Raw genomic sequence first — 21,618 nt, 5'->3', positions numbered from 1 at the left:
ATTAAAGCCAATTCATCCAAGCTTCCAAATCTAGCTAAGCATTGTGATTAACAAAATTGATCCTATGAGAATTATGCTGAGTAACGGTGGCCTCTGTTAATGGCACTTAAATTAAAGGTTTCTGTTAACCGTTTCCAGCCATGTTAAATTCAAACTGAAAGGCGGGAAACCGACTTTTTTAAGTTTACACAAAAATAAGTATAAACGATAGCCAATCTATTCAATCTTCCGAATGTAGCTGTGCATTGTGATTAACAAAATTTACAATAAGCGACTTATGCTGACTAATGGTTGCCTCGTTACCGGAACTTAAAATAAAATGTTTTCTGTTATCCGTTTTTTAAATTCAAACTGAAAGGCGGGAAACCGACTTGTTCAAAGGATACCATTTCACCAGCTGCCCACGCAAATATATCTTGAATTCCCACCAAAACTGAAAGCCAATCCTTCAATCTGCAAAATGTATTCAGCTGTAAATTGTGATTAATATGAGAAACTTTATACTTCGCACCCCAGGGACGAATAAGAGAGCCGGACTCGCCTCCGCAGGACAAATGCGGCTCAATTAATCTTCATGAAGTGGCGAAATCAAAGACGCGGTACGATGTGACTTCGAGGTGGCCAGGATGAGACCATGGTATAGATGCCTCTGAGCTGGTGAGCCGACAACATGTTGCTCGTCGGTCTGAAATACTCGCTAATACTGGCCATTAGCGGCTGTTTCCTTAACCCAGTCCATGGAGCTGGGCCAGAAACGGACCAGGAGCTGCCGCATCGCATCTACCGACTCCTCGACGGACTCTCCGGAGGTCACAGGCTGAGTTCAAGCTCCACTTTCGCCCTGCTGCTCTCCCAGTTCCTGATGAAACGTGAGCCCAATGAACCGTACACTCGCGATACGGATGACGGATGTGCGTATTTATTTATGCCCTGTCCATTGCAGAGAAACTGCGCTATGTGGCACCCACGCGTTACGAGAGGCAGCTCTATTACCATCTGCTGCACAGGATGGAGCACATCAGGGAGCGATCGGGATGGGTGCGGGAACCGGAAGTCCAGGGGGAGAGTATGTTTACTACAAAAGTGACTGCGTGTTATTACTTATGCTAATTTCATGGGTAGTCCTTAGCATTGTTTTTCAAAGGAATGTGTTGCTGTTGCCTCCAAAGCTCAGGTTGGGGGAACTAGATGCTAATGGGGAGTACGAGCAGCTGGCTGAAATCTATTCTAAGGTCGTCAACGAGGGACAGCTGAACAGGACGCAATCAGGTGAGTTTTAAATTAACTTTCTGGGATAATAGTATGTTAGTCAATAACTAGGACGCATATCTTCGCATCTTGGGGGAAAACTAAATTTAAGAAGTTATGAATCAGTTTATAATATTCAGAACATTAGAAGATAGACTCGGAATGGGTTAGATTGAAAAGATTAAACAAGTTAAGGTATAATAATCTTACCTTACCGTACCTTAAAAATTTAATGTGTTTATGGTACTTTTAAGGTATAATATTTATTCTTGATCCTTTAAGACCTTTTTTTGTATATTTAGGATTGTACGTATTGAGTGTCTTAGTAATACATAGTTATAGCTTAATATTACACCCATGATATACAAACCAGATATATGCCTGCGGAACATTGTGGAGTTGAAGCCCCCGAACTGCAAGCTGCTCTCCGAGGAGTGTTTGGAACTACTGGCCAGTGATGCACCAGCCTACGGATACCAGAGGACCCACCAGTAAGAGTACATTTCCTCCTTCTAAGACCCATCCCAGCTCTATCCTTATCTTATCCCAGGGTCCTCTTGCTCTATGTGCTGCAGCACCAGGTGTGTGCCCCCCACCTGAGTCCTCCGCAGGTGTACGAACTGCTGGCCAGGAGTCAGTGTGACGAGGTGGAACGCGAGCAGAACGCCATCCGGAGCATGGGGCTACCCGTCGCATATCGCGATCTGTATCTGGAGCAAGGTGAGCCGGGGTCAGTGGGTTGTCGATGGTGCTCTAAGGGGCATCCTTGCTTATATCGCTGACACATATCTCTGCCACATTTCGCTATAACATACGTATCTCTGACACCACAGCCACCATCTGCGGGTTGTTTGGCTACAATGAGTTTGTCAACTGGCGCAACGTAATGGAAATTGGCAGCTGGCTGGAGGGGGAGTCGCCGAAGGATATATTGCCCGATGACGGCGATAGTCAGCACATAAGCGATCTGGCCTTGGTATTCTATATAAATGCACTGCTTCTGCTGCATTGAGCCCCTAATCTATATCGAACCACCCCCTCCATAAATTTCGCTTCTGCTTGATAAGTTAATAAAGTGCCGCTTATTGCTTTTATGGTTGTGTCGATTTCAGCAAGTAGAGTGGTTAATACTTTTGTTATTGAACTGCATCTTAGGGGGTTCAAGGAGGAAGGGGTAAAGTACTTGGGCTGGCGGAACGGAAACAACATTTGTAATGTGACACATTACTTGCGCTTGGCTGCCCGACTGATGGATATGCAGCAGGACGAGAACGACGACAACACTTTCCATTACAAAATGCTCACACTGAAGTGGAATACTAATATTTGCCCTGACATACTCGAAAACATGGAAGCCGGAGCAGCGAAGCCCGAGGGCCTGCGGAAGGAAAAGGGGTCGCCGGCTGGGTTTTGGGCCCCGGCTTATGGGTTCTGGGTTCAGGAGGTCCCCGGCTGGATATTAATGCCTCATTTGCTGAATGTCGAAGGGGTGGCACTGTAGCGAGGGGCGCGGGATTGGGAATGCACCCACTAAGCCTGCAACAAAGCAAGTGCACTGAGCAAAATATAAACCACTTGGCCTGTATTTATAAAACCAGTCCCTTTTTGGTTCGCTTTATAAACTTTCCAATTAAATAAAATATTTTCTTAACCATTTATTTTTAAAGGGAATTTATTCCTGGTTTGGGGTAACATTATATTCCATAACAAATAAGCTTAAGACAGAACTTTTGGGATCTCAGTGCAAGTATAACTATTTTTAACATATAGAATTCTGCCATCCTCATACCTACCAAGATGCCATTCCATCCCACATTCATAATGCATTTAAAAAATATTGCACCGGAAAATTTTTTTGTGAGTATTTTATGGTTCTCTATAAACTACCTACCATCCTATCTGAATTTTAATGTGAGTTCTTATAAAACTACATTAATGGGTTGTAAGGATTTTAGCGATATAAGGGCCTGCCATGAATTAAATAATACCTCAGAAGTACCGACTTAGTTGTAATTAGACATTTCTTTAGGTGCAGACAGACACACAGACACCCTTGTACATATGTCGTTCCCTTTGTCGGGGGTCATGAATAGCGATGGGTCATTAGTAACGTTGACTTGTCAATGCAGCAACAACGCCGGCGACAACAACGACAGCAACAACAACAACAACAACAGTAACGCCGCAGACATGGCCAAGGCTCGGCTTTCATTGTGGGTGGAGGATAAGGGGTGATGGATTGGGTCCTGGCCTCCTGGACTTGCCTGCTCCTTCTCCAATATGCATGTTTTTTTTTCTTTATCATTCCTTTCGGCAGGCAAACAACAACCCTTCAACAACCCTTGCAACCTGATCAGCTGACTTACTGGCCACTGCACACACACACCCCCTCCCCGCGAGTAACCCCCTTTTCCGCCACCCACCGCAAGGCGACTCGTGTTGTTTTTGTCCACGCTTGTCCTCGAGTTCATTATGGGCTTATGTCCCTTAAAGTGTGGCTGACTCTCCGGAGGTGTTTATTGTGCTGTTAACTGTTAACTCGCTGGCAGCGGCAACAACAACATGTTGTTTAACATTCTCTCCGGCTCTCTATCGCCATCGACATCGCCATCGCCATCGCCACACATCCTTCATCCTTTACCGTTAACCTCGTCTCGTCTGTCTGTTGTTGTAATGCTAGCCCGAAATGTTTGACTGCTCTCTCTGGTTTTCTCTTTCTCCTGCAGCGCCTGCGTGCGTGGGAGAGCACCTGCGAGAGCGCCCACCAGGCTGAACTTTGAGTGGGTGGAGAAAGGAAGAGAGAGAGAGCTTGTGGAGCGGCTTTAGGGTTGTGAGGTGGCCTAAAAGTGACCATTAGTTAACTCTTTTTCACTTTTAATACTATAAATTGTTTCATCTCTCTAAGTGATTTTTAGAAAAAATAATCATATTTAATACTCCATTGAAATAAATGATAATAAAGGTGATGTTAAAGACAATGTTTTTTTATTTTTATGATATTTAATTTTGGTTGCCAAAAAACGATTATTAATGATAATTACTCCTTTTTATACATATTAAATTAATTATTTTAAAAAACAGACCTGGCGACCCTATTAGCCGAGCTTACTGTGCGAATTGAATTGGCGCCTCTTTACAACCGGATAATCGGCCAACGGATATTACAACAAAGCTAAGGACCAAGGGCTCTCCGAGTCCGGCTCTCTCTCGCCGAGCCGTCAACCGAGGGTTTGTTTTTTTCCTGCTCTCTCTCTCTCCCGTGGCAAGTGGCATTTCCATTTGCCATCCGTATTTCGACACTCATACGCTCAGTAGTCTCCCGTCAATTAGAGTGTAAAAACGTTACGCTCCACGGAAAAACAAACGGAATCGCTAGAAACGCCAGAAATCATCCGTATCCGCCGTCATCAGACATCCGCTCGCAGGATACAACCAAAATAATACATATACACAACGAATACGATAAAGCAATTGCAGGAAACTAGCCAAAACGTGGTAATTCGCCCGTGATTCTACATTTTCAAGTGCTCCGATCGAAAATTCGGCGATTCGAAAGTGCAATGTGAAAGTCAGCTTATACGACAGCTGAATGTGTCAGTGTGGGAGTGCGAGTCCCCCCTGTGTGAGTGAGAGTGTGTGGGTGTGCAGGAGTGTGTAAATGTAAATACCACGAAAATCGCTGAACGCCGAAAAATAAAGCACAAGAAAGAGAAGTGGAGGAGGTGGTGAGGAGAGGAGAGGAGAGGAGTGGAGAGAATCAGAAATCAGCGAGCAACGGTACTTGGCCAGAGGCAGTTGAAGAAGAAGAGGGAGCTGAAGAAGAAGCAGCAGCAGGAGCAACAGAAACCGTAAGGATTTGTTCATGTTCTCTCAGTGTATGCCTGTGTGTTTGTGCCTGTGTGTGTGTGAGTGTAGTTTAAGGAGACGGAAAAATGCGAAATGAAATAATGGAAATTTATGTGGCCACTCCACTGCCCTTCCAAGCACACAAACATACATTCCCACCACTCACATTGCACACATGCACACCACTTACCCACTTTTATTTATTGCGATTTTTGGGTCAAACTAAAGTTGCAATGATGATGTTGATAATTACCAGTTCGTTCACATCGCCAGCAGTTCAAAAGTCTTTGGGGGAGTTCCCCTTTTCCGCCCACACGCACACACAAGCACTCCCGTAAAATCACCCACTCACACATACAGACGCCCCCTCGAGTTGGGCACATATACGTATATATATGTGCGTGTGTGTGCTCTCTTTTGTTTTAGTCCTTGCTGGGAAAATTACTTTGTTGTTGCTGTTGTTGTTGTTGTTGTTGTTGCTGTCGTTGTGGCAAGGAACGCGGTCTTTGACAGCTTTCAAGTAAAGCGCGCACCTGCGAATTCGCCATAAATTAGGCCCGCGTCCCGCATATAGGAGGATATACATTTAGTGCGACGTTTGCCCGATGCCTAAGCACTCAAAGCGCAAGCAGGATAAGCCGCAAAGAGAAAAACGCGCCAAACCTCAAGGCTATCACAGTGGATACTAGGGCTAGAGTATCTCTTGGTAACATTCTGAAAAACCAAAACATTATTTATAAAGAGTTCTTGAGTTAATGGATACCTAGATTTGGTTGAGGCTTTCAGCACAAATTTTGTGTAGCATACTTTTCAGCACCTGTTTCACATAGGGTTTCACTCAAAAGCCCCTGAATACATTACTATTTTATAAGGTACATCTTTAAGGTTACAGAGTCTTCCATATAGTAAAGAAAACCAAGCGCCTTCTTAATTAACTGAAGAATTTTAGTTCAGCTTAGTATTAAGTTCCACTATCTTCTATTTAAAAATAAATATTCATTCATACTAGTGCTAGAGTACTCTTGGTAACATCGTGTAAAACCAGAACATTTTCTTTTCAAAGTGCTTGAATTCATGAGTACTTTCTTTCAGTGGGATAGAAACCTAGATTTGGTTGAAGTGTTTAGCACAAATTTCATGTAGCATACTTTTAAACACATGTTACTCATAAGGCCTCACCCAAATGGTCCTGAATATTACTTCTGTGGGCTTACAGACCCTAATGTGAAGAAAACCAAACAACTTTTTAATTAATTAGTGATGGTTTGGTAAGGGGATCTCGTTTGTATTGGCCATAGTTCATATCACTGCCCAATCGTTTTTATTTAAGTCATCAAAAATAACACGTATGTATTTATTGAGGCTTACTAAAACAGAAAATTTGTACCAAGGGATTATATTTTCGTTGATTTCGTTTTGAATCATTTTTTTCTCCATCACATTTATTAGTTTGTTATTGAAAGCTACGTAAACACAGTTTGGTATTTCAATGTAAGCTCTGTATAGTTCATGTAAGCCGCATGCAATTTGTTTTTGCGCTAAATATAAACTCTGAGTGCTTGGTAACCGAATATTTTAAGTTAATTAAAACGGATGCAGATAGTAGTTCAAAGGTTGTCAATTGGTTTATACATATATCAGTTGCTGACCGCTTTATATTTTAATTGGATTAATTTAAAGGTCAGCTAAAATATATTTTTCATTTAATTACTGGATGGTTAGAGGTTTTAGATTTCAATCTGTGTAGTAATTTTTTCTTACACCAACTTAGGTATTAGATCTCGTGCCTGTGATTAGTTTTTCATGAAAAATCCTTGTGCAGAAGGTCATGCATATTTATCAGATTTCGTGTTTAAATAATATTACAGAGTGATTTACATTCTCTGGTTCCCCTGTAGGTGGTCTGTGCACCTAGGGCTTCGCTTAAAACCACCTTAATGTGCTGGAATAGCGTCGCAGATTAGCCCAATTAACGTGGCTCCACTGTGGTTGTCTCTGCGTTGTCTCTGGCCTGTCATTTCGACCGGTTTGGGGAGTCAGAAGTCTGGCATGCGTGAATCGAGTTGATTCGAGTTCCTCCCCTCAAGAACCCTCGCTTTCCGGACCCCCAAAACCCCGAATCCCCCCATTGTTTTTGTGTGTATTTTGTGGTTGCTGGCCATCCAATTGGCTCTCCACGGATTTTGTGCTCTATTTACCTGCCTTATAAAAACACAATTTATAGCTGGACTAACGTTTTCCCTTCGTATTTGGCTGCTGCCTCAGCTTCAGCTTCTGTTCTCTGTTTTCCGCTCCTGTTTCCCATTTCCCATTTTCTTTTCACCACTTTTATTGTATACCGCTGTTGCTGTTGCTGCCGCTGTTTTAGTTTTCGTTTGCAACTTAACTTTTCCGTTCTGTGGGTCTGATTCCGTTCGCCCGGGGACTTCCCCTTTATTGGCTTTCTGTATAAAGTTTTTGCGTGACATCAGCCATGGATATTATTCCGCTGGCTGCCATTTTGTTTGGCCTTGTTTGCCTTTTGAATCAATAAACTAGCCGTGGAATCGAGAGCAGCTCCTTAATAATTGAAAACCCAGCTGAGGTTTAGGTTTATGCCACCTCACAAATGGTTAAAATTCCGCTCAAAAGCAGGCAACACTCTTGGGTAAGGCAGTCGAATAATTCGTTTACCACTTATCCGGCTCACTTTCACTGCAATCCGAGCCCGAAACCCCATAGTTTTCGGGGCACGGTGGTATCTCTGGACAAAAGTTTGCGACTCTCCAGAGCAATTTGATCATTTGTTATGGTCGGAACCAAAGGGGAACTCTGGCATTCCGGCAAAAAATTCCGCCTCACTTTGTGGTCACGTACTATCTGTAGTGGGCGAAAGTTTTGAGTTTACGATTTACGATGCATAAACTTTATGCCAGAGCTTTCACTCAACTCAAATAAAAGTCGGTAATCTGTGATAAATGACCCCGGCGACGAATATGGATTCCACAAAGCCAAAGCATCAACCAATATCAGATGAAAGGCCGCTGCCCAATGAGCTCTTAATTGTGTAATTAAATCACTGCCACTTGAAGCATTCATTTTTCTCCATTAGGCTAATTGGTTGGATCAACTTTTTCGCAAAAAAGCAAGAATCAAGTATGGATATTATAGAGGAGTCAGTTTTCGGATGGAGTTTTTGTGCGGATTGAGCGACTGCCTATTAATTTCCGATGCCCAAGCGTTCTAATTAGTTTCTGAGGTCGCATTTTCCAGGCAAATAAGCGCACGTTTTTGTTCCGCTGCTTACCTGAATAATGAGTTTTCCATCCACACACCACAAACACACCCACATCGGCATCGTCCTGCAATTGGGCTCTTGAAAACGTAAAGCCGGTGGAAAACTGGGGGAATCCCCCTTTCACCGGTGGCACCCACACAAAAGACTGGGCTTCAACATTCTACATTGCTGGCCATTCGGAGGCGTCGTACCGGAAAGAAATGCCATTAAAAACGCAATAAAAATGCAAAAAAAAAGAGGGAAAATACAAAAAAAATAAAACGGGTTGGTTCTGGGGGAAATCCCGAATGAAAGAAATGCGAAAATATAACGTAGAGAGTGTGCAAATACAAGCGAATACAAAAAGAAGTATGTGGGTAGTATGTCAACCTCACCGTATAGTGTGTGTGTGTCTGTGTGTGTGCCACTGTGTGTGTAAATAGCCAAGGTGGAAAAATCGATATAAATGAAGACGCCAACATTTGTTCGCCCCCAAAAAAACAAGAAAAAAATACGAAAAACGAAACCTCGACTGTCTCAACTTGAGACAGTGCGGAATGGCGATGGGTTTTTTAGCCCTTACGTCAAACTTATAAAAAAACGACAAGTTTCTTGCACGCACAACCATCGCGAGTGCTTACCCACTCGTACAACCAAGCCTCCTCTCCCTCCCCACACACACACTCATGCAGCAAAGGAAAACCCCAAGGGGAGAAAGTAGGGGGTGGTGGGGAAAACCTCCCGAGGCCGTAGGCAGTCAACGCGATTTTAAGCGCAGGCATATGAAAATTGCCATAAAAATATATAGTAAGCGAGCAAAGCGGTTTTCACAACGACTGCAAGCTTACACTATCTTTTTTGGGATGTCATCTCAAGAAAACCTTATATATGGTATTTATATGGCCTATTTTGATATAGTTACCTAAATTTAATGTTCTGCTTTAATGCAGAAGTCTCTAGAATTTGCTATATATTATTTGGGGTTATCTTATTTTAATAAAGCTTTATAAGGGGTTTTTATATGGACTGTATCGATCTATAAACATAGAGCTAACATTCTGGCTTATTGCACAAATCTCTAGAATTCACACACTTGGTGGACTTTTCATGATCATACGCAAAAGTTAATTTACTGAAAGATTAGGAATCTTTTGACCTTAAAGTACTGTTTGCTATTGACCAAATGTCAGGGAAATCAGCATCTTATCTTGCGTTTTTGGGATAGAAGGCATTTAATTTTATGATATTAAAATTGTTACCAAAGTAAGGCTAACATGGGACTTATTGATTTAAGTGCCAGGGCCATGGACTGTGGGAAACTAAATAAATAAGAGTAAAAAGTACATTTTTGGGGAATTTACCAAATATATCGTTTCTCAGGATCCCAATTTTTACAGGTCCAAATGTTCATCGGAAACTAAATAAGTAAAAGTAGAGAAAAGTACCAAATGTAAGCTCTTAATGTCTATAGGTACAAAAATACACCTTTTTATAAACAATTTTTTCTAATTATACATAAACAATTATACACTTAACGCATCTATTTTGATCTAATCTCTACTTACCAACAACCGAATGAAACACCAAAATAAGGCAACATCAGCACAAACAGTTAATAGAGGCAACTTCCCGTTGGTTAGCTTAATTAATCAAATCAAACATCCGTTCGTCTGGGGGACTTCCTGAATCTGGATGCCTCGTACCCCCGAAGGGGCACCAAAGAGTATAAATAAATAAAGGCAGAAAGACAAAGAGTGGGTAGCAAAGAAAGAAGAGGAAGAGCAACCGAAACAGCGGAGATGCTGCGGCTGCAATGTTTGCCCCAGTAAGTATGCTACACATTTCTCGAGCACGGGTTAAGTGTGCAAAAGAGATGGCAGTATGGCGGGAGAGAGAGATGGCAGAGAGGAAGAAGAATGAGACAGGAGATGTGTGTGTGCCACCAAGGCTTAACAACATTTGCACGCGTTTTCCCTCCATCTCAAAGACATTTGACATTTCAATTTCAAATTGGCCAGCGGAAGAAGGCCCAAAAATGGGGAAAAGGAAATTTCGGATTTTTCCATCTTCGATTTTTCCCTTTTCGAACACTGTTGCCATCTGCCTATGGAAGTATCTATGCCCGCTTATTTGCTATGCAGGGTAGACACTTTGCCGAATTGTGCTCGTATTGATTTCTAATTACTCGACCACACAGTATTTGGCTTAAGGTAGGACGCCAGGTGGCATGTCAGGTGGTTGGCATTTTGGGTGTGGGTAATAGGAGTGGCCACGCTGATGTGGGGCTTTGTCTATTTGTTGTGGCGGCGTTGCCATGGTGGCTCCTATTGATTTTACCAACGCCATGAATCATGCCAGAGCTCAAGCCTATGCTCCTGTCTGCATGGAGAGAAATTAAGATCTATTCTATTTGGGAATACCTAAAAACACTCTTTACACCTTTTAAAGGCAATGTTATAGCATACCATTTACCAATAATGTGTTCTATAGAACGTTAGATTTTTCCAGAACCTTGAAATACAAGAGCATGCAAAAAGGGTTAAACAGTTCGCACTTGTTTTTTATCTTTAATTCTTGTAACCTCAATAATTACCGAACACAAAACTTCTGTTTTGTTTTTCCCGAGATCCCTCACTAATTACATTTTTGTTGTGTGAAACCATAATTAAATTAAGGTTCAAATTAACATGAAATTATGAAAAAACGTTGTAACCAATTAGGTATCACTGAAAATCGAAAGTTAACCAATTCAATTCATATATAATCAGAGGTCTAAACAAAGTGTTGTGATATAACATTAATACAAGTATTATCCTATAAATTCTAACCATTTTTTGATTATATTGTAAAAGGACAACCTTATTCTTAAATTCCCAGGTTAAGTAGGACCTAGTTTTTTTTCTGAGTGTATGGATAATGCTCGCCACCTTGTTCACCCAGTTCCTCCCCATCCCAACCCCCCTCTTAACCTGCGATGTTCCATTTGGCCACTGCGTGTTTAGCAATTTGTGGTTATATTATAATGACCACTTGATTTGCGTTTGCGTTGGCTTGAGCTCTTGCCTTTGCTTTTACCGCCTACTAATTGCGCGCTTGTGTCGCATTTGTGTGTACATACTTTCAGGTTGTACTAGGGCCGCAGGAGCTCTGCTACCAGGAGGTACAGAGCCAGGAGGCACAAGGACTTGCGGCAGGAACAGGAGCAACAGTCGCGGAGGCAACGTTGAGACGCATGCACGCTCCATGCTCGCCGCTGGCTGATGGCCAAAGGACTCGGAATCGCAATCGCAATCGCAATCGGAACTGTAACTGGAACTCCACATCATACGAACTCAATTGAATTGAACGCGCCCCCCCAAAAATAAAAGAGGAACCCTCGAACCCTTGAACCCTCGAACCCTTCGCCGCATCAAGCATACGCCCCATTGCGCACACACACCTGTGGACAGAGTGCAGCATGTCAACTTCAAAGCATCACCATTACCAGGTCCTCACCGTGTGGCTCCTCCTCCTGCTGTCATCATCATCAACGGCCAGCGCCGCAGTGAGTGCCATTGCGGAGCCGGAGGAGGCGGCCTTCCAAGGTGCGTTTGACAACCAAATATACCAAAGGCGCCCCTGATTTCAAGTGCCTAATTGTGAAATTTTGGGGCATTTCAGTGTTGAAGAGCTTGGGGTGTCGACATTGGGGATATCAATAAACGAGGCCCTATTGTGTGGCCTTTGACATTAATGAGCGACTTAATTATGCGTGAGAGTGGGCCAAAAACCAGAAAAGCAGAAAACCAAAACCGAACCCAACGGACAGAACGGACAAAATGGTATGGAATCGAAAGTTATGCAATGGCTGGTTGTCAAATTTCCAGATCCATGGGGGCGAATCTGTCATTGGCGACGATGCTGATGTGTGCTGCTGACACTTCGATTTCAATTGCATACAAAATGCGATTTTTCAATTTCAATTTGAATACGCAATGCATGGCCGGCGGACAAAGGAGTTTCAAAGGGGTTTGATGGTGGGGGGGGGGGGGGGGGGTTGTGGTGCTGTATGGGAGCTGTGTGACAACCAACCAGCTCTTGTGTGCATATGCAAATGGGTTCGTGTGCTTGTCCTCTGTGTCCAGTGCACTTTAATCGTCCCCACAGTTGCTTAATCAACTAGCAAGCCTGCATGCATGCACGAGCTTTGTTGGAAACGAATCCCCCCTTGTCCGTACCTACGCCCATGTGCATCCTCCAAACCCCCCCTTTGATGGCACTTTAACAGAGTAGCTGACGTGTTCGTGTCTCCATCTTCAGAAAGTGCCTCTGCGTTCGTTCCATTTAATACAATGTGTGACGTAAGTGCCGGGCCACTCGGGCGTATGCGTAATGCTTGTAATGTTTTACTTTTTTTTCGCTTCTTCATATATATGTGTGTATTTTCCCCAAACGAGTTTTTTTCTTCCTTTTGCAATGGCACAATTTCGGTGTCAAGTGAGTGGGTTCCGAGAATGCAAGCCAAATGGCTCTGATTTTGATCCGCTTGCCGTGCCCTGCCTATGGAATTTGCATTTAAATTGCCATCGAACTGGGGTAGGGCAAAAACTTTTCCATTAACCGTAAAATAACCACGGAAAACTATCGGCCAACTGAGTTATTTAAGTAGTCATTATGCATTTGAAATGCTGCCATGGGCAGCAGTAAATTACGAAAAGCGTATGCCATCACAGTCAGGAGCAGACGAAACCAGACCAGAAACCAGGCCCAAAGTCCTTAAAGCTTATTAGAATTTATTGCGGACACGTCGGTCACACCCAGGAACACACACACTCCTTGGCTGGAGGAGTAGGCGGTGGAGGAGACGGAGACGTGGACGTAGACGTAGACAGACAGGACACTCAACTAAGCTCAACTGAAGTGAACTGAAATTATGAACCGAAAACCGGGCCAAACCCAAAGTTCCCAAACGCTCCGCCCCCACTATCGTCCATCTATCTATATAAGGCTTTAGCCATAACTATGGCTATGCTAACTGAACAATCCCCTCTCTACTCTCTACATTTTCTACCCCCCTCGATAACAGGCCACTGCGGACACACCAGCCCCTGCGACCAACTATGCTACGAGATCCACGATGGAATGTACGAGTGCGACTGCATCGAGGGCTACGAGCTGAACAAGAACGGTTACAGCTGTCAAGGTGCGTTCCGGATGGTTATATATCCCACGTGGGGATGGGTTTTTAGATTGGGAATGAATGTGGGAATGCATAGATGCAGATCCTAGCCTGCCTGGACACAAAATTGATTTGCCATTTCGGTTATTATTTGGAAATCACCTGTAATGGATGGCATCCAAGTGGGCTGGATCTGGATTAGCCGGCGATTAAATTTGCATTCCCCATTCTCTTGTTATTCATTCATTTGTTCGAATTCAGGTTTGTTTGGGGAATTATTATTTTGCAATTGTTTTGGACCCTATAACAATGTCATTGCCCCCGGCAGGCCGACAAATTGATATTTTTGTGTATGTTTTGCATTTAATTTGAGCATTTTCAACGATGTGTCGAAAAAATTACATGCCATATAACCAGTATTAAAGCTAACATGCAGTATTTACCATCATTTCAAAGAACAGATCTTTGGCTACTGGAAGGGTTACAAATAGTTATATTAAAAATATGTTTGGAAGCTAAAGATTATTTAGAATATCATTAAGATCACCCAGAAGTATTGCGAAAGGGTAAATTTGCTTTCACACTTTTTTGAGTAGAAAGGTTCTTCAAATCAAGTCGATAGTACTTTATACTTTGTTTTTTTGAGACGAAGCGATGCCTAAATAGGGATGCAGATATTCTCAATTTGGTTTTTAGTCCCAAAAATAACTAGATTAACCAGATCTTGGCTAACTATTTACAAATATTTTAACTGAATATATCTGAAGAAGAGTTGAAGAATATATTTTGTTTTCAGTTGTTAATTACTCACTTGTCTTCGTATTAACTTAAACTAGTTTCGGAGGTTTTCAAAAGGCAAACATATTAGGACCTTGTGAAAGTTTTCTTTTCAGTTAGTACACGGATTCCTTACTGAGGGTTTAAAAACGTTAATCTCTTTAATTTCCCTTGTTCAGTCACTGAATTTAATTAAAATGGATGATTTCCGTTGTGCATCCCCCGTAACTTGATCCTTTCTGATTTTCCAGTAATTAACGCCACTGCCAATGGCTTGGATGGGCGTGGCAAGTCGGACGAGGATGTGCTCTACCAGAAGGGCGCCTCGTTCAGTGCCAAGTTGGCCAACGACGACGTTGGTAAGGAGATGGCCAAGTCCCCGTTCGCCGGATCCAACTCGCAATCCGCATCGCCGGCGGGCAATGGAAACGGAGAGGATGAGTCCGATTCGGGCTCCGAAGGAGATAGCTACGATTACGGCGAGCAGGAGGACAGCAATTCGGAGACACAGGAGCAGAAGCAGAAGCAGCAATCGCTGAATCTTCAGCAGCAGCAACAGAAAGTCAATTCAAACGATTACTACATATCAGCGGAGAGCATCAACTTCAATTCGGAGTCAGAGTCTGAGGGTCAGGAACCGGATGTGGCCGACTTCAAGGCGGCCAGCACAGCGCCCCCGACTCCCAGCAGAAGCACCACAAGGGAAACCACCTCCACCAGCACCACAACCACGACCACAACAACCAGGAGGTCACCCAGCTCAACCGGGGGAGCCCAGAACCAAAACCAAAACCAAGTGGATGTGGATTACGGCGAGGATGGCAGCGATGACTATAGCTACAGCTACAAGTCGGACATGTCCGTCTACGACGATGTCAACAATAATCAATTAAACTTAAGACGCAACAGCAAATCGCAAACATATCAGCAGACAAGCAATACCAACACGGCCAAGAACCGGAGAAGGAACCCCATCGTAACCAGCAATAAGGTCCAAATGCATATCACTAGGGAGTCCACTTCCAACATATCAACAGTGGGAGCCATGACAACAGACAGGTGGGTCGTAAAAGTATATAGAGTGGGGTGGAATTCCTCGACCAATATAAAGTTAGGGGGGTTAGAGTATCCTCTTTGCAAACATTTCTTTGTTGGTCATGTGCAACTTAAGTATGCAGAAATTGTATGAATTCTGGGGCCACTTATGTACGCATATTGTGGCTGTCAAAGCTGCATAAGCTTAGTAGTGTTTTAAAACTAAATTAATGAAGTCTAATCAACCAAAGCAGCACTCCCACTTGCAATCTGGATTGTGGCCCCGATGGAATCTGTGCCTTGGAGGCCACTGCCGCCAGCTCTCGATGTCTTTGTCCCTTTGGCAAAACGGGCATGGGCTGCCAGGAGGGTAAGTGGTTCTATGGAGGATAAGAGGACTTGTAAACTATAATTTAATAACTCCCTTAACCCCCAGATATTCGAGCTCATGTGCCGCGTTTCGTCAAGCGATCCTGGCTAGCATTTCCGGCTCTCCATGGCGCCTACAAGCATGTTCAACTCCGCATCGAATTCCGTCCAGAGTCTTTTGACGGCATTATCCTACTGAGTGGAGAGCGTGATGATCTCACGGGTGACTTCATGGCTCTTCTATTGAACAAGGGCTTCGTGGAGTTCTGGTTCGACTGTGGATCCGGTGTGGGCAGCGTCCGATCCCGCGAGACCATCCTACTCAACGAGTGGAACTCAGTGATCATCTATCGTCATCGATGGGATGCCTGGCTGGTGCTCAACCATGGCACCAAGGTTCAGGGTAGATCCAATGTGAGTTAACCCCTCTAAAGTTGGAAAACCCTTTCCTATACGATTTCAATCTTCTCCAGGGCTTGTTTTCACGCATTACCTTCCGAGAACCAGTGTTTTTGGGTGGGATTGGCAACATTACTGGATTGACCAAGCGATTGCCTTTAGCCGAGGGATTTTCCGGCTGCATTCGTCGCTTTGTGGCCAACGAACATGACTACAAGTTCACAGAGCATCCGTTGGGCGATGTCATTAATGGATTCGATATACGTAAGTGAATAGGGATTTTTTTTTGAATTACCTCTTATATCATATCATATCACAGAGGACTGCTCCACGGACAAGTGCGTGAGATATCCTTGCCAGCATGGTGGAAAGTGCCTGCCCTCAGATCAAGGCGCTATATGCCTGTGTCCCATTGGTTTTGTTGGGGATCTATGCGAGATTCGAATGGATCTGCAGGTTGGTGTTATTTGAAGAATCTCCCCTTTCGGTTGTCTTAATGAAGTTTTTCTTTTTAGGTTCCCGCCTTTAATGGGTCATCGTTCCTGCGCTATGCACCACTGGGCGATAGTGCCCTTATCTGGTTAGAGCTGAAGGTGACCCTTAAGCCGGAGCAGACAGATGGACTAATCCTCTACTCAGGTCCGGAACATCGAGGGGACTTCATAGCCCTTTACCTAAACGACGGCTTTGTGGAGTTTGCCTTTGATCTGGGCAGTGGTCCAGCTTTAGTCAGGTAGGTGTAACACCTATTACATTTAAAGGAAATCACTAAAGGATTGTATGGCGTTCCTCTTCACAGGAGTGAGCATTCCCTCAGTCTGGGTCAATGGCACACCATCAAGATCTCTCGAACAGCACGACTAGCAGTGCTCAAGGTAGGAAGTCCCTGACGTCTCCTTCAATTTCCCTTGCTCACCTCTTGATTTTCAATCCCCTAGGTGGATCAGCATCAGGAGGTCATGACCATCTCGTCGAATGGCTTCTGGCACTTGTCGCTGGAACAGAATCTCTTTGTGGGTGGCGTCAACCACGTGGATCGCCTGCCCCTGGACCTCAAGTACAAACCTTTCTTTGTTGGCTGCATCCAGAAGGTGGGTAGTATTGAAACACCACTTCCGTTTTCAATTTCCCATTGTATACCTTTGTTCACCCCTCACAGATTGACATCAATGGCCACTCGCTGGGCATTGTGGCGGAGGCTCTGGGTGGCAGCAACATCGGCAACTGCCCCCACGCCTGTGTGGCGCGACCCTGCGGCCCCCTGGCAGAGTGTGTGCCCCAAATGGAGAGCTACGAGTGCCGCTGCAGCATCCACAACGAGCGCTGCAACAAGGCCGCCGAGGTGCCGCCCGAGCAGCTGCCCGAGCTGGCCCTCCACAAGTCCAAGGTCCTCGAGACGAAGGACAATGGCGAGGCGGTGAAGAAGGTGTCTGGCTTGGCGCACAAGAAGCATTCCAAGAAGCACAGGAATTTGCATAAGCTAACCCCTGCCAAGAGCACAAGTAGCACCACAACCACCACCACCATCACAACCTCTACCACATCCACTGAAAATCCCGAGGGGATGGAGGCAGCCACCGCGGGGGCGCTAAGCAACGAGGAAATCGAAGATGATATCATATTCCGCTTTGTGCAGCAGCAGCAGCAGCAGCAGCAGAAGGAGCTCAAGGAGCAGCAGCAGACGTCCACTCCTGCCCCATCCACAAGCACCGCTTCACCCAAACCCAAACCCAAGCCCAGGTTTGCAGGGAAGCACCATGCCAGCAAGCATGAACACCACCAAAAGCCCAATGCCGCCTTCACCCACAAACTGAGTCGCCTGCCCACCCACTACGAGAGTTTCCAGACGAACCCCGACAGCGACATCCTTACCTTCGAGGATAACAACGACTGGGTGGCCAGTCTGCAGCAGCAGGAGTACGGCGATGCCATGGCGGCCAGTCAGTCGCCGTTGATTGTGGAGAACGGAAACCCTGGTAACCCCCAATCAAGTGACAGCAATAACAATAACAACGAAGAAGACGATGAGAACGCCTTTGTGTTCGATGAGTCGCTGTTCGACGCCTCCGATGGAACGGAGGAGTACCAGCGCAAGCAGCTGGCCCAGGACATGAAGCGCATCATGTCCAACTCGAATGCGCACTCGAGTCACAAGAAGGCGGAGGTCCAGTTCCCCTCGCAACCCAGTCAAGATGGGGGTTCGCCCAACGAAGACACCTCTCAGTACAGCGACGATTACAACGATGATGAGCTCCTCACGCCTGTGCTGCAGGCCGGGGAGGAGGTCAAGTCCAGCACACCACAGACCCACACCGATTGGAGTCTCCTCAAGAAGTTCGACCTATCCGCCGAGCATCAAACGCAGATCCAGGGGGTACGCAAGAACTTCGGGGCCTGTTTTGCCGGCAGCGACAGCTATTTCCACTACAACGACGCGGACACCATGAGCCAGGTGATCAGCTACAGCATCGACCTCAACCTGCGCATCAAGACGCACTCGGAGAACGGGGTGATCCTGTGGACGGGTCGCCAGGGGACGACGGAGGAGCACGACGACTACCTTTCGCTAGGCATCGAACAGGGGTGTGTTAGATATGGGATTATTATTTAACTGTAAATTAAACATATTCTTATACATCCTAGGTACTTACACTTCCGCTATGATTTGGGATCTGGTGAGGTTGATATCCGCTTCAATGGCACCAAGGTCAGCGATGGCCTGTGGCATCGTGTGAGAGCTATAAGGTAAGCATTGAAAACTATATTATTTATAAGGAATAGAAAGATCTGAACTTAACTGATTGGGAAGTGAGTTAATTGGAATGCTAGAATTGATCACATCAACATGACAGCTCCTAAACCTTATAAGGACTAGTAAGTTCTGAATTCAAACCATTGGTAAATAAGTTTTAAGGAATGCTATTTCATATTTGGTATAATGGATAGATGTCGAAAGTCATTCATTACATCTGATTGATCTCTGCAATATGGGTGATCCTGATCCTTATAAGGGATAGAAAATACTGAACTTAACCTATTGGGAACTGAGTTTATACTTAGGTTCCAAAGAACAATGGGTAAATGTCAAAGGACATTCATCAATTCTGATTGTGCACTTCAATAATCCTGATCCCTTTCCATTTCAGAAACTCTCAAGAGGGCTACCTAGAGGTGGATGGAAGAAAGACAGCCACACTGAGAGCCCCTGGCAAACTTCGCCAGCTAAATACAGACACGGGCCTGTATGTGGGTAAGTATCTGGGATTTAATTACCCTTCCAGAAAAGATTGTAAAGAATTCGCGCTTTGTAGGTGGCATGCCCGACGTGGGATACTTTACGCACCAGCGCTACTTCAGCGGAATCGTCGGATGCATCTCGGAAATCGTCCTAGCCGGCGAAATGAAACTGAACTTCGACCCCAACACGCTGGGAACGGAGCACAATGTGGAGACGGGCCTCCTATGAAACGCTGCACGCACGCCTCAAGACTTTTGATATCGACTAGTTTAAATGTTATGTTAACCACACAAATGTCCTTCGTCGGTTTGTGTTTGTACAAATACGCTTTTAAAACAAGAAAACAGAGAGAGAGAGTTAGGGTGAGGAACATTTTTTTACACCAGGTGACGCAGGAGTGACGAACTAAATCTAGAAGGGAAACATACTACATATTATATACAAGCATATTGAGTATATACAAAGGCATACATAGATATATATATATTTAAAAGCAGAGGAAACGAAAAACGAAAAACCAAAACCCAAAAACCAAGGCACGCTTCTTATAGAGCCTGTGACTGTCAATACTTCAGATCGGAATAGTTTATATATAACTTTAGCAAAGGATTTATATCGGAGGAGTATGTCATATAGAATATGAAACGAGATATAAGAGCGGAAAAATCTGAGTAACCAAGCTGTCCATTTGGCGCGAAAATTGACGATTAACGAATATCGATAGCGATACTTTAGTGTGTGGTCGCTTTTTTTGAACGAACCGTTACGCTTTAAATGCAGAGCTGCCATCTTTTTGTACCACACACACACACAGTCACACAGATACACTCACAGATACAATACACATACTAACACGCACTCGAACTAACACGGCTACAAATGCAAATTGGCAATTCTTTCGTTTTTCGCATTGCTGTACCTTAAACTATGAACTGTAAACTGTATAACTGTACATTCTGTACTATTTGGCACTTCTTGGAAGGTCTAGTCCAAAAATCGAACGAATCAAAGACCGGAAGTTGGTGGATGAGATACGATGAGATGATATGAGTTAGGATGAGGAAACAAACATATTAAGTGGTAAGTTAATAAATGTGTAGCGTGTACTAGCTCGTAAGTCAGCACACTCGAAACACACACACACACACACACACACTTGGTCACATGGACACAAACACACGCCTGCCTATATTAACTTTTATATCAAAATCGTAAGATACTAAAGACACCAAAGAAACTTAAGACATACGTAAGGACACCAAACACTCGAACACACACGCTGAACCAGAATTAAAAAATCTTGTGAGCGATTTTTAACAATTTATACTAAACAATACAACACACACTACAACCACAAAACTGAGACAACAACAACAACAACTAGCTAATGGAAACCAAACAAAAAACGAACGCAAAGCAATTTAACAATCCCATAGCGAAATTTTAAAATGCGAGACAAACAACTAATCCGAATAGCCTGTTGAAACAATTGTAAAAGAGAGCGAACAAAGTAAATGGTAATGGTAAATAAAAAAATAACTAAGGAGGGAAACGTTTGTATTCGTCTTATGAGTATAATTTTGTAGCTTAATGAGATAACAACCACGTATGTAGTTATATATACATCATAAACACATATGCGTAACTATATATGACTATGAGAAACTATAGAAACAATGGCGTAAAATGAATAAAGAAATCACAACCACCAATCAATGTAAAACTAAATTAAACGACATTCAATGTAGCTTATTTATATGACAAGTGAAAGTCGAGGCATTGAGATATTTAATTTCGTACATTGGTTTGCAGAAAATAAAGATAAAAAGATTCTAAGCGTTTATGTTTTGGTGTTATGGGCAGGGTGATTTTCAAATTTGAATTTCGCTCGCTTTAGCGGTTAGCGGTCGGAACTGGTTAACCTTATGCGGTTAACAGTTGGAACTGGTTTAAAATAGTGCTTCATTCACTTAACCGGTTAGGCAATGAACTAGTTCTTCTAAGAAATTTTAGTCAATTTGAAACCTGTAATATGTCTTTCAGCAAGCTTATAAAAATACAACATTTGTCGTCTTCAAATGTTTACAAGCTGCAAACTTATATTTTTCATTAAAATTTTAAGACCTACTTTTGAATAAACAAAAATAATGTAATAAATCATAGGTAGAAAAATAATCTATGGATATTTCCAAGTATTAGATAAGGGCTGCCCTTGATTATTGTGTCACGGTGGGCAGCCCAAGTAATGAAACCCGTGAGCTTATAAAGAAGGTTAAAAGAAGTAAATTTGAA

General features: G+C 43.7%; 2 protein-coding genes across 4 annotated transcripts; both read left to right on the top strand.

Moving 5' to 3' along the window:
• The first annotated feature begins 634 nt into the window (after positions 1-634).
• On the top strand, positions 635-2,340 carry LOC108008774 (uncharacterized). Its single transcript, XM_017072672.4, has 6 exons — positions 635-869; positions 944-1,066; positions 1,123-1,269; positions 1,622-1,739; positions 1,799-1,968; positions 2,082-2,340. Exons 1-6 carry the CDS (start codon positions 671-673, stop codon positions 2,258-2,260), a joined length of 936 nt encoding a protein of 311 aa, XP_016928161.2. The 5' UTR covers positions 635-670; the 3' UTR covers positions 2,261-2,340.
• Positions 2,341-4,561: 2,221 nt separating this feature from the next.
• Positions 4,562-21,162, top strand: SP2353 (EGF like, fibronectin type III and laminin G domains protein pikachurin). 3 transcript variants are annotated; one of them, XM_065863212.2, is made up of 15 exons: positions 4,562-4,743; positions 11,475-11,934; positions 13,416-13,532; positions 14,537-15,344; positions 15,572-15,690; positions 15,757-16,103; positions 16,163-16,352; positions 16,408-16,544; positions 16,604-16,821; positions 16,888-16,963; positions 17,027-17,179; positions 17,248-18,671; positions 18,732-18,833; positions 19,235-19,338; positions 19,400-21,162. In XM_065863212.2, the coding sequence occupies exons 2-15, from the start codon at positions 11,808-11,810 to the stop codon at positions 19,552-19,554; spliced, it is 4,077 nt and encodes a 1,358-aa protein (XP_065719284.2). In that variant the 5' UTR covers positions 4,562-4,743; positions 11,475-11,807; the 3' UTR covers positions 19,555-21,162. The 3 variants fall into 3 exon arrangements, with proteins under 3 accessions (XP_065719284.2, XP_065719283.2, XP_016929996.2); XM_065863211.2 differs by having other exon boundaries at positions 4,562-5,096; XM_017074507.4 differs by having other exon boundaries at positions 4,563-5,096; positions 15,575-15,690.
• Positions 21,163-21,618: the final 456 nt, after the last annotated feature.

This window comes from Drosophila suzukii, chromosome 2R (assembly GCF_043229965.1).
Source record: "Drosophila suzukii chromosome 2R, CBGP_Dsuzu_IsoJpt1.0, whole genome shotgun sequence".
Taxonomy (NCBI): Eukaryota; Metazoa; Arthropoda; class Insecta; order Diptera; family Drosophilidae; genus Drosophila; species Drosophila suzukii.
The sequence above is the reverse complement of the archived record's forward strand: the minus strand, read 5'-3'. Positions and strand labels throughout refer to the sequence as shown.

Excerpts from the sequence above, each read along its gene's own strand:
- SP2353 (XM_065863212.2), top strand. The coding sequence starts at position 11,808 with ATGTCAACTTCAAAGCATCACCATTACCAGGTCCTCACCGTGTGGCTC. Across the intron at positions 13,533-14,536 it reads GAACGGTTACAGCTGTCAAG|TAATTAACGCCACTGCCAAT; the intron begins GTGCGTTCCGGA and ends CTGATTTTCCAG. Across the intron at positions 16,353-16,407 it reads CATTAATGGATTCGATATAC|AGGACTGCTCCACGGACAAG; the intron begins GTAAGTGAATAG and ends ATCATATCACAG.
- LOC108008774 (XM_017072672.4), top strand. The coding sequence starts at position 671 with ATGTTGCTCGTCGGTCTGAAATACTCGCTAATACTGGCCATTAGCGGC. Across the intron at positions 870-943 it reads CTCCCAGTTCCTGATGAAAC|AGAAACTGCGCTATGTGGCA; the intron begins GTGAGCCCAATG and ends TGTCCATTGCAG. Across the intron at positions 1,740-1,798 it reads GGATACCAGAGGACCCACCA|GGTCCTCTTGCTCTATGTGC; the intron begins GTAAGAGTACAT and ends ATCTTATCCCAG.